At 41.2% G+C, this 12,789-nt stretch overlaps 1 protein-coding gene across 3 annotated transcripts in view; it reads left to right on the forward strand.

Moving 5' to 3' along the window:
* LOC136580837 (phosphatidylinositol-binding clathrin assembly protein-like) overlaps nucleotides 1–12,789 on the forward strand; it is a 45,493-nt gene that overhangs the window by 12,606 nt on the left and 20,098 nt on the right. For 2 of the 3 annotated variants that reach the window (XM_066581701.1, XM_066581703.1), the window contains exons 5-11: nucleotides 2–95; nucleotides 182–293; nucleotides 6,746–6,852; nucleotides 7,414–7,455; nucleotides 8,783–8,868; nucleotides 9,132–9,255; nucleotides 11,701–11,837. In XM_066581701.1, coding sequence (XP_066437798.1) covers nucleotides 2–95; nucleotides 182–293; nucleotides 6,746–6,852; nucleotides 7,414–7,455; nucleotides 8,783–8,868; nucleotides 9,132–9,255; nucleotides 11,701–11,837 — 702 coding nt within the window. The remainder of the gene's footprint in view (nucleotide 1; nucleotides 96–181; nucleotides 294–6,745; nucleotides 6,853–7,413; nucleotides 7,456–8,782; nucleotides 8,869–9,131; nucleotides 9,256–11,700; nucleotides 11,838–12,789) is intronic. The other variant, XM_066581702.1, reaches the window with a different exon arrangement.

The raw sequence follows: 12,789 nt of genomic DNA on the forward strand, positions 1-12,789 counted from the left end.
GGATAGATGGGGTTATGAGAACTATGGCTACCGAGAAGCTATTGAAAACACTTCCTATCATTCAGAATCAGCTAGATGCTCTACTAGATTTTGATGTAAGTGTATGATTACCTCGTGACTGTAATGTCTTTTAGTCCTTTCTTTTCTCTTTCACTGTTTTCTATATTTTTTATTATTTTAGGCAAATCCAAATGAATTAACTAATGGTGTTATAAATACTGGCTTCATGCTGCTATTCAAAGATTCCATTCGATTATTTGCTGCCTACAATGAAGGAGTTATCAACTTGTTAGGTATGTGATCTTATTTCTGTCCATGTCCTTATCTTATTTTCAAGGAAGCGTGTAATCAGAGTATGACCTATTGTATAAATCAAGTATTTTTATGTTAAACATATAATTTAAGAATTTTGAGGGTTGTTTTCTTTTTCTAATTTTCGATGGCATGACCTATATTACAGAAAAACAACATCTCTAAAGTTCTGCAGCTTTCATACTGACGACTAAGCCTAATAGTCTGAGGCTCTGTTGTCCTTTAGAGAACTTTTCAGCAGTCAGCTGAAGCCAGCCAGAATCCAGCAAACAGCGGTGAAGTCTGTCAGTATAAATGCACTACTATAACGCTAATGACCTTAGTGGTGACATCAGCGCTCATGCAGTCGTTTACCCTGCTGTCTGCCCATGTAAAAGGGCCATTAACAAAATGCTAAACCTCACCATAAATGCTTTGGACAGATTTAGTCCTGTGTTCTGCATCTTTATAAACTTGTAATCCCGCACCATCCAATCTATTTGGGATTTCAAGTTGCCTTTTAATATAACAACCTTGTATTTTGCGTTGTGTTCTCTCTCTGCTGTACCAATATTCACCCACATGTAAATGAGTCTTTCCTTTATTCTGTGGTGATGTGGTCTCCTCCTTGGTTTCCGAGTGTCATGTTTCCACAGCATTCCTCAATATGACATTTAGTGCATTAAATCAGGTACTCCGTATCAGATGTAGAGCATGTGAATGTTCCATGAATCTTCTAGTTATGCTGGGTGTTGGGGGATCTGTAGCTTGTCTGTTGTTGCTATATATGAACATGTTTTGCATCGTCTTGCATTGCAGGGATAAGTTCATTTTTTTGCGTTTCTGAAGGCATTGAACTCTTCAAATTTGTGGTTTGTCTGTAATCTAGCAAAGAGAGGGTCTTGGGATATGGCCGTCATACCTGTATAGGGTGTGTGATGCCGTTTCCTTGCAGTTTTCTTTAATGCCACTAGTGATAGGTTCATAATAGCAGATTATCACAGCTCATCTACTCACCTCTGCGCAGGTTACAGAGCATGCCCGGTACAGTCTCCCATAGAAGTACATGCAATCTGCTTAAAGCATATCTTTGCAGCAAAGGCAAGAGGCAGCCCCCCAGAGTCATGTGCAGACAACAGAATAAAAAAAAACTGCAATATTTAAATATATATATATTTTTTAATTGTCATTATTTCCCTTTTTGGTTTTCATGATTATACAGGTGATAAATTCCCTTTTTTAAGTACATTAAACTTTTGGAGACGAGGGAATTCATAGCTTTGCAGGTTCATTCAGCTCATGTGTCTTATGCCACGTGTACAGGGCTTTGTGACTTGAATATCATCCAGGTGGAATTCCACCAATGTGGTGTTCAGTAGATGGTTCGTTAAGGACAAGGATCAACTCTTTATCTGGATTGGAGGGAGTGGCCTTTAAATAGTCTGCTGCATTGATTAAAAAAAAATAGTAATTGTTGGAATCTTGTTGATTGTGAAATAATGACAATAATGTAGTTACACAATGTCATCACTTCCAGTTGATATGGAAATTATTGCATGCATCTGCAAATCTGAAGGAAAGCTCTACCTTTTGAACAACTAATTGCAGTTGAAATCTTTATGAAAACTCATTTATTACGGTTAACTTTTCTGACTCTGAGGGGGCATGTCTGCATTCCATAAACATCTATATGATTGAACCGCTTACAGCCTCCTCTATGGAGTTAATATATGTACATTCCTTGCTCTTTTTTAGTTTCAAAGGATTTTATTGCGTTTTAAGCATGAGATTGGCTTACAACAATCTTAAATCCCCTCGCAGGGGGCCAGCTATGGCTTACAAAAATATTTAATGTCTAAAGTAACTGTATACTCAAGTATAGGAGTATGCGAAGGGATTAACAAAGGGCGTTAAACAGAGGGTTGTCAAGAATCCATATCAAATTCCTGGAATATCCATAGTACAGAATTGGAATTGGTTACTAGGGTGATAATTAGGTAGAGGATATATTGTAGTGTAGTCCCGGAACCTCTAGATAGAACTAATCCAGGGTTGCCAGAAATGCGGTGGAAATGTTGTTGTGGAGACATTCCTGTGACCCCCTTGTGTGCGGCCGATCATTATCCTGCTGCCTCTTGGAAGCCGCCATGAGAGCAACACATGTAGCTGCAGGATGTCCCGAACATATCGCTGAGCTGTCATTGGTCTTCATACCCAAACTTAACCTCTAGTAGTCGCTGAAGACAACCCTGATCCACTCTGTAGCAGTCCAGTTTCCTTATTCATGGCACCACTGCAAACAGAGGCGACAGTGGGTGTCAAAGGCAGTACATGTAATTGCCGCCAAGCCGCCTGTAAATTGTTTCAACAGGCCTGTAATGCTGGTGTCAACTGTCTCTAGATGGCAGATAACAAAACAATTGGAGCTGCTCGTGCTTTTCAGATGATCCTCTCTACTGGTGGTCAATTTACTGCTAGGACCTTCCAAACTAATAAAATTAAAAAATACCTTTTATTAAATTCCTTTAAAAGAAGAACAAAACAAATACAAACAAATAAGGGGAAGATTAGGATTAAGAAGGCCACTAGTGACTAGTGACCAAACAGGTTGGAGTCGTATAATAGGACTCAACCTTAAAAAACTGGTGGTCAGTCGAGGGAGTCCTGAGCCACAACGCCTTAGGTGCTTGCCCTCATGCATTGTCTGGCCGAAATGGCCCAGGGGGTGGCAATTCATTGATATGACCATCCAGCTTCTCGCATTCCAATAATGCCCCCCCTCTCAAACTCTAATGGGGTGAAATCTCTTCTCTGCATTGTAAAGGAGTCTAGTGGTCAACCAGCTCCACACAAGTGAATTAAGAGCCCACTACACACAAGGGGCCTCTGAGAGCCTTTTTATAGATCAAGGGTGGAACCGCTTTTAGGGCCTCAGGTGAAAAGACAGTTCATCTAATCGCACCACAACTCTAAACATTTGTATATCTGCTTGAGGCCGAATGCACACGGCCGGGTCGAATTCCTCTTGTGGGATCCCGCAGCGGAATCGAACCCTGTGTTGGCCAGTAATCCCCACCTCCCTCGCGTACTTGTCTGGATTGGTCTTCTGCGTGCTGCGGATGTGCCAGCTTGGTGCAGAGCATGCCGTGTCGGCGATGACGTGGATCTGCGGCGATTTCGAAATTGACATTTCGGAATTGCCATGGGTCGTACAGCTTCCACTGATTGCAGTGGTAGCCGTCTGTGCGAGTCTTGCACAAAAATAGAGCATGCTGTGATTCTTCCTTTGCGAGCGGAACTCGTGTGTGTGTGTGTGTGTGTGTGTGTGTGTGTGTGTGTGTGTGTGTGTGTGTGCGCCATTTTACATTGCATGCTATGGACGGACATTGCTGCAGAATCTACGCTACACGCCCGCTGAGAATTCTGCAGCAATAATCCGCCAGTGTGCATTGGGCCTAAGCAGCAACTGCAAGCTGAGCTTTACAGCATAATGACAACTTCTAGGGGCTTGATTATTTTAAGTTTTGTTTTTTTTTGTTTTAAGTGGGGTGTATATAAATTTGGTATTTCCATAATCGTGTTGACCTGCAGTATAATATGTCATTTATACCTTGCAGTGAGCGCCATAAAAATAAAACCAGTACAACAGTGACGGAACTATGTTTTTGTTTTTTTTTTTGTTTGTTTTTTTTTCTTCACATTACAGATAGTCCCCTACTTGCGAACATTCGATTTACGAATTTCGCAAGACGCGAACAATCTGTTCTGCACAGTATGATGTAAGGCTATGGCATTACATCATGCTATGCAGGCACCGGACAGGCTTCTATCAAGCCTGATAGGAGCCTGTCCGGTCAGATCGCGGGACTCTGTGTGGTTGCTAACCAGCCGGTGCCTTCTGAAAGGCCCTAGGGCTGTCTATGCAGAACGCCTATCAAGCCGTGCGCTTGATAGGCACTCTGCATAGGCAGCCCTGGGGCCTTTTAGAAGGCCCCGGCTGCCTAGCAACCACACAGCATCCCGCGATCTCATCGTGGGACGCTGTATGGGCCCCCTGAACGTCGGGTGCAGGCTGTTTCTTACAGCGGGCACCCGGTGGCAGCAGTTATGACGAGCCGCGCCGCTCGTCAGAACTGTGAACACTTTAAATACCGCTGTCAGAGCGGTACTTAAAGTGTTAACAGTTCCGACAAGCAGCGCGGCTCGTCATAACTGCTGCCACCGGGTGCCCGCTGTAAGAAACAGCCGGCACCCGATGTTGTATGGAGCGGGATCCACCCGCGATCCCCTCCATACAACCATTTGTTCAGACTTGCGAACAAATCGACTTGCGGACAGGCTCCTGGAACGGAACCTGTTCGCAAGTAGGGGACTATCTGTAAGCTCCATATTTTTTTTTTTTAAATCTTTGAGAGTTGAAGTTTCCAAAATAAGCTCTTTTGAGGGGCGCTTGTCTCTTGACAACGCAAGGTCTCTGCAAATCTTAAATGGCCCAATTAAAGGGAGGCCCCAAAATCCATAAGAAGCTCCTTCATTACTGAGGCCGTTTGAGTCATGGTGTACAAAATTTTCCTCCCCTTTGCTTTAGTTCCTGTGAAACACCTAAAGAGTTAACAGATCTTGTAAATGCAGTTTTATAAAACTTTGAGGGGGTACTTTTTAAAATTGGGTGATTTATGGTTTCTAATATATAAATTCCTCAAAGTAACTTCAGAACTGAATGTGTCTTTTAAAATAGGTTCTGGATGTTTCCTTCAGATTTCTGATGTCCAAAATAGATGAAAGGACACTTACAAAATGATGCCAACCTAGTTAAATATTTACCACATGTCCTCTCTGTTTTATGTGTTATGAGCATCTGTCCTACAAAGCAGAAAATTACTGATACATAAAATGTGAAAGATTTGGGTTTGGCCAGGAAGGCCAAAACTGGCTGCAGGAAGAAGGGGTTAATGTTACTGATGTATTTATCCACTGAATGGCCGTATTGGCGACACCCGTCTAGTAGCATGTTGGGCCTCCTTTGGCCACCAGAACCACAACAATTTGTCGTGATGTAGATTCCACTAGGTGTTGAATTTTGTTCCCAGCAATTTTGGTCCATGCAGACAGGATAGCCAACCCAATATCCTGACCCTCCATCAGCATGAGAGAGATTTGGATTCATCTGACCAGCGATGTTTTTTCCACTGTTTAGAGATCCAATTTTTATGCTCTATTGACCATTGGGAGTCTTTCCTTTTCAGTTTCTCTTTGACAGCGATGACCCTTAAACTGGTCATCTGCTGGTATGTAGCCCTTCCGTGCTGAGGAACAGTGATCTGTGCGTTCTGCCATATTAGTTGGAGCCTCAATGTTGTATTTGCCTCTACAATACTTGACTGTGTAGTGCCTGTTTCTCAGAACTATTCTTGACATTCTCCTCTGACCCTGTTTTTGTCAACAAGTTACTTACATCCACAGGATCCCCTTCCCCCCCTCCTGTCAGCAAAGTACAAGAAAAATCTGAATTCATACGATCAGGTGATGTTTTTCCACCACTCAGTTATCCAGTTTTTGCACCGTTTTGCCCACTGGAACTTTGCTTTTCTGTTTCTCTGAGATGGCATTGGCGCTCAAACTAGTCATCTGCAGTTATATCCCATCAGTGCTACAGAGCGATGAGATGTGCTTTCTGACATATTAGTTGGAGCATCAGCATTGTATTCAGCTGCAATTGGCGTGTGTAGACCCACTGTTCATCAGGATCATTCTTGCTGTCCTCTTCTAACCCCTTCTGTCAATTAAATGTTTGTCCACAGGATCCCTTTTCCTGAATGTTTTCACTCGATCGCACAGTAATTTCTATATGCTTGACACCATTGTACAGGAGAAACCCTACACAACTGGCAGTTCTTGAAATATCGGCGACAGGTCGTTTAGCACAGGTCACTGCGCCTCAGTCACAGTTACTTAATCGCTTTTTTTGGTGTCGCCCCCCCCCCCCCCCCCCCCCCCCTCTGAAACGTATCCATGAAAAATTTGATCAGTTGATTTTCTGCTTTACTCAGAAGTCATGTGTCTAATTCCCATGCAGAAAAGCTGCAGGGCATGGGAGCTGCAATTGGCACAAACCCGCAATCAACTCGTCCATTGGATATGGAATTTATTTAGGTTCACAGATTACAACTTGTCTTGAGTCAGGACCGAACTCTCTCAGGTAAGTATACCACATCATGTAGGGAAGCTGCAGTTGTGAAAGGGCAGATTCCACTAACAAAAATGGCCGCTCGGTGTGTCAAAAAATGTAGTTTTTTTTTTTTAAGTTTTTTTTATTTCTTCTATAAAAGTGGAAGATTTAATTATGGAGAGAATATGATTTCTTATTTTTTTATTTTTGCTAAGTAGTTGGTAGTTGTTTCTAAATAATTGAAACAGTTGACAGGTTAAATTAATAATTGTTTTATTACTATAGAAAAATACTTTGATATGAAAAAGAACCAGTGTAAAGAAGCGTTGGATATTTATAAGAAATTTCTTGCACGCATGACCAAATTGTCCGAATTCCTCAAAGTGGCAGAGGTCAGTATTGTCATTCCTGCATCAGGGGGGCCCTATGTAGCTCTTGGCACTGGTACCGTAGCATGTGTCATGCATGATACAAATTGAATGCTCTTTAAGAGATTGGAATATGCTGATGGTTAATTAATGAATGCAAGTACAACTGCGCACAGCCAGTGCATTACTGCTTGATGCCATTCTCGCTTTTCTTCAGGTTTTGTCTTGTGACCAACAGCAACTTGCAAGTTTTTATCCTTTGCTATACTTACATGTGCACATTATTCCTGGCCTAATGGCATGAATACATCAAGCTTGAGTCACGTTTAAGCCTCTGATATTTGCATTTTATGAATTGTACTAACTGCATGATGTTGGCACATTCTTGCAAGTTTAAATTGTCTGTTTGCTTTTTTTGTAGCTTTACATTTTTTTTGTCAGCAAGTGCCACTGTACCAGTCCATTAAGTTAATAAAGGCCCTCTTACCATCATACTGTGTGTAAGCATTCAATATCCACAGCACTCTCCATTGCCGCTGCATGAAGTAATTTACACTTTTCTTTCCCCCCTTTTTGTGAATTCAGCAAGTTGGAATTGATCAGGGTGACATTCCAGATCTTACTCAGGTCAGTGTGCATTTCACATTCATTTATTTTTGTTGCCATTTCGCATTCCTTCCCGGTTCTGTATTTTTTTAATTAAATTTTTTTTATTGCTTTGTCCTTAAACCATAATCATGAGACGTTTTCTCTTCCATTTACATCTTAGATGGAAACGCATTCATGTGAACTAGTGACTTCATATATGTGCCTAGAACAATTAAATGTGCTTCCCATGATCCAAAATGCATTTTAAAACGGCACCACCTTGTTCTCTCATTTAACCCTTTCCAATCCACTGTCTGCCGTCTAAAGACATTACGATTTAAGGCTGTACAGCTCCGATGTTGGAAGACGTCCGTCGGGGTTCTCTTACTGTATATTGCCAGCCTCTCTGCTGTCAGAGCCTATCCAATGTGTCACCTCATGCAGTACTGGCTTTAGCCAACAGATAGTGCCGTTGTATAAAGGCAGATAAAGAGTAAGCCCCCTAGGAAAACCAGGATACAAATTGGATTGGAAAGAGTTAATGAAGTAATTGGGAAAATATCTAATATCTGGCTTCTTGAAACTTGATTTGTGGTCATTTGCCACTGTAAATAGTTCAAACAAGTTTATTTGGATTCGGTGTACTTTTGCAGCACCTTGGTAACTTTGACATCTTGGATCCTGGGTTTGGATTATTTTACTCTTAACAGGTCTGCATTAGCTAGACACGGTGCACAAAATGCGTATGTTCTAATCCCTGAAGGGAGATACGTGATATTGGTTTACGCCTCAGACGTGTGCAGCTGTGGGTTTAAACGGTTGCATATGTCTACTGTTGACTCCATATATGTGCAAAAAAAAAAAGACACCTCCGCCCCCCCCCCATTCTCTATACTGAAGATTACGTGTATATATGATTTGGGATGCGTTTTCCAACGTATATACTGGGAATACATCATAGAGATGTGAACAGCACTTTATGAAGAGGCTAAAGATCTTCACATGTCCAGCATCACAAGGCTCTGTTTTTACTGTCCTTGGCACTTGTGCAGGTTATTATTCGATTTTGTCTTTATAAGAAATTGGTATTCATGGATTTCCTACAAATTGCAATTCATGCCGTTACCTCAAATGTTAACTGGTTTCAAACCACAACCTTGTAATCTTGATATACAAATAGGATAATGCAATCTAAGTGGTATAGATGAAAATGTAGTAGCCTTATGTTAAATTGCATCAAATTCTTCAGATTACATAGAATTATGGGACGGGGTAAAACAATGCTAAATGCGGGTATTTTTCTTTATATGATATTAGATTGACTTTTCTCAGAAAGGATATCTAATTAATAACTGTTCATCCGCAGGCACCCAGCAGTTTGCTGGAAGCACTTGAACAGCACTTGGCATCCCTTGAAGGGAAAAAAACGAAGGAACTCTCAGCTGCTAGTCGGTGAGTTGCGCAAAATGCTCTTGTAATGCCAAGTGTACTTTGTTTCTAGTTGCTTAATTGAAGAGTGTCATGTAAACATAATCTTGACACTATTTTCTTTTTGTTTTGAGAGTTTAGTGTTTTCGCTTCATAATTGAGTTTTTAAAAAAAAATTTTTTTTTTTTTTTTTTTTTTTAAACACATAACCTCTAAAATGAGGGGTGGGTAGATTTGTTGAATTTGACTGTTTTATCTCGCTGATTATTTTTTTTCTTGTATTGTAGAGCTAGCACCTTGTCCAGTGCGGTGTCTTCTCTTGCCACAACCGGTCTGTCTTTTTCTAAAATGGATGAAAAAGAACGATTACAAGCTCTGGAAGAGGAACAAGCGAGACTTCAAGCACTTAAGGTATTGTCCTAGAAATCATGTTACGTTCACACATGCCATTTTTTCACAACAGAGTGCTCACCTAAAGGAGTTGCCTCATGAAGTCAGTCATTTCAGTGGAGATGCTGGAGCTAGCCAAGTGCATGAACTCTGTCTCTGGCAGTCAGATTTGAAATTTAATGGAGTGGTAGTGTGCACTTGTGACACCGCCCATCCTTTTGGGGACCTCTGGTCTGACTTGATAGAAGCCGCTGTGGATGGAGGATAATGTCATTTGGTGGTACAACCCCTTTTAATGTCAATAGAACATTATTTTGGTTAATTTAATGATTCGTCTTCTGAACTGAAAAGATTTGCACATTTTAAAATTATATGAATGAAACGCATCTCTGCTGACCTAGTGAGTTTTCTAACTAGTAGTAGGACAGATTCATCATTTCCCAATTCACATCCTTCTATGAATGTATTGTTCATGCAGCCAAAGTTTCTATACTGCTTGTTGGGGTGTAGGTGTATTTGCCACTATTGGCACTCTTCACTCTGGACATTCAGTAAGTGCTCGTGTTTAGTTTAAAAATGAAACCATGTCAGGAGTTAAGTTGTTGCTGCCTTAGCTTAAGTAACACCCCAATGGTCAGCTCACACACTCTGAACTGAGGTTTTTCCTCTATACATCTTTCCCAGGTGTCCTTAAATATACACTATTCTAATACCGTGAATCCTGCCGTCTTAAAGGGACACTGGTATGGGCTTGAGCCTCAAAACCTAAAGATTACAAACTATATAGTCTATCTCCTTTTAAAGTAAAATGGAACTTCTAATCTATACTTCATCATAATAAATAATCAAGTTGAAAAGAAATATGCTGTTTTAGCTGTAGCTGTGCACAGCTGGCATTAATCAAGTGCCTGCTAGATACACCTCCCACTCCCTCAGTTCAGGCTTGGTCAGTCAAGGTAAGATGATGCTTTGTGTTATGGTCCGTTTACACTGGACGACCTAAGGATGCCCGACACTCGTCCCAGTGATGCCTGCTCCTGTGCTGTTATGTAGGAGTATCGCTCACAGCGTTGCCTGAATGCAGGTGAAGCGGGCTCGGGAGCGTTCTTCCACCCCCCCACCCCCCACCCCGCCCACCTCCATTCGCAGTAAACAAACAGTTGTTCAGAAGTAAACAACTGCTGTTTACACTGGACGATTTTTGTGCAGATTGGAGCAGGAATTTGAACGATAATTGTCCCAAGTTAAAGGGCCGACAGACCAACTAAAACACTGTTCATGCTGATCGTGGCTGTTCTCTAAATGCTGCCCTCAATTCTGACACTGGCATTTAAGTGTTTCGATTGGCGTGCGGGGGCTCTGAACACACAGGCTCTCCATTATCGTCGTAACTGTCCGCCCCATCGTCTAAGGAATTAACAAATAAAGTAAACCATAGCCTCCAACTTGTAAAAGGTGCTCATCTTTTACGTACTTTGAAAAATTATGGTTTTTCATAATTATGGCTTAATGCCACTGGAGTGGTCTCTCCAGCTTTGGACTATATGTGCCAGAAAGCAGAACGTATCACTGACTGCTCAGAAACCTGAAGAGGTAGGTGGTCAAAAACCCTCAAGTGACTGCAAACTACCTGCAACAAGATTTGATGGCAGCGGGCACTGAGGTTTCCTACTAACTGCTAAAGGTCTTCGTACCTGAGCTCAAAGACTCACACCTCTACTCAACCAATAACACAAGGTTGTTTCAGTATGTTCACAATACAAATATAAATAAGCCACTGAAGTTTTGGGATTCTGTTCTGTGGAGCAATGAAACAACTTTTTGGACCTGTGGATCAATATTATTTCTGGAAGAAGAATGAAGCATATACTGAAAAGACACCCTGCAATGAGTGAAGCATGGTGGTGGCTCAGTGATGCTCTGGGGCTGCTTTGCTTCCTCTGGCACTGGAAACGTCAAATATCTGCGTATAACAGCCCAGCCATTTTTGTTTACTCGTGTGAATGGACTGTACCTTTATGTTGATTATGTTGGCTTCGTATTTTGTAGAAAAGTTTTTAACCACACACACACAGTTACACGAAACTGTGTAAAGCCATGTAATTCTTCGTGTGTGTGTACTAATACTGTATACTGAAAAATATTCAACAGCTCTAGAGATTGGCTCTAGAGCATGAATATTAACATGAGAAACCTTTGTTGGAAGGTAGCTCATTACATTAAGGGTGAGTGTTTTGAGCATGCTTTACAACATGGGTATCTATGACTGTAGAGATGAGGATGGAATAGTTGCGCTGTGTCCCGTTAAGCGTTTGTCTATGTGGCGATCTTATATTCTCTGCCTCCATGCTTTCTAATAGAAATGTTACTTATACTTGTTCCTAAAGTGAGGGTATATCTTAGTGGTAGGCCATTATTGAATGCCTCCATAAACCACACGGTTACTTATTTTTTTTCTTTTTTTAGGAACAGCGTCTTAGGGAAATTTCTGTAGTGTCAAATTCTACACCTGGATCAACATCACCCAGCACTTTATCTGGAAAAAGTGTTAATACCACCTCAGCTGTTGACTTATTCTCAACACCTGCACCGACAACTAATAGGTGAGTCCAGAAATGTACATGGTGAATAACCAGTGATATACAATATATTCACAAATGGCAAATTTGTTGTAAAAATTTGTGACTCTAATTCTGTTTCAAACGGCTGAATGGTGTGGGTTTTTTTTTTTTTTTTGGCTGTAGCATGTATTTCTGCAAGCTGCATTTAGATGACTGGGTCAGCCATAGAAATTTTTGCAACAAACCTGCCACATGTGAAAATGCCTTTCTAGGTATTAGTTGTGCTTGGTGAGAATTATGTACCAATACCATTACAAAAGCTGCTATGTCACTTGTTTGTGAAATACCTCTAGGTTTATTTTGATGGTTTCATCTGATATTGAGCAACATTTTTAAAAATTGCTACTTTAAGTAAATCCGGGAGACTAAGTATAGAAAAGGATTCTTGCCTCCTTTACAGTTTATATTCTGCAAGCCGCGGGATTTGTATATTATAGTGACAAATCTACTTAAACCCCCTAATGCCACAGGACATATGTTTACGTCCTGGCAGAATGTTAGTAAACACAGCAGGACGTAAACTTAGGTCCTGTAGATGGCAGGGGCTGAGAAGAGAGCCCGTGCCATCCTGCAGCGGGAGTTGGCTGTGACTGATAGCCGGCTTACTGCTCCCAACAGCGGAGGACGAGGAGAGCAGCTATCCGGGCCGTTAATCCCCTACATGTCACAATCAATGTACATCGTGACATGTAAAGGGTTCACAGAGGGTCGATTGGTTGCCATGGCAACCGAACGTGAGACACTATTGTCTCGGCCTTCTATGACCTATGATTGCTATTGTAAGCGACAATGCATTGCAGTATACTTCAAAAAAAATTGTTTTATAATACATTATATGTATCCAAAAATGCTACCAATGAAAACTACAGTTTGCCCCACAAAAAAACTACCTCATATGGTTTTTGAAAAGTAAAGCTGAAAACCCCTCAAAAAA

The sequence above is a fragment of the Eleutherodactylus coqui genome, chromosome 10 (assembly GCF_035609145.1).
Source record: "Eleutherodactylus coqui strain aEleCoq1 chromosome 10, aEleCoq1.hap1, whole genome shotgun sequence".
Classification (NCBI taxonomy): domain Eukaryota; kingdom Metazoa; phylum Chordata; class Amphibia; order Anura; family Eleutherodactylidae; genus Eleutherodactylus; species Eleutherodactylus coqui.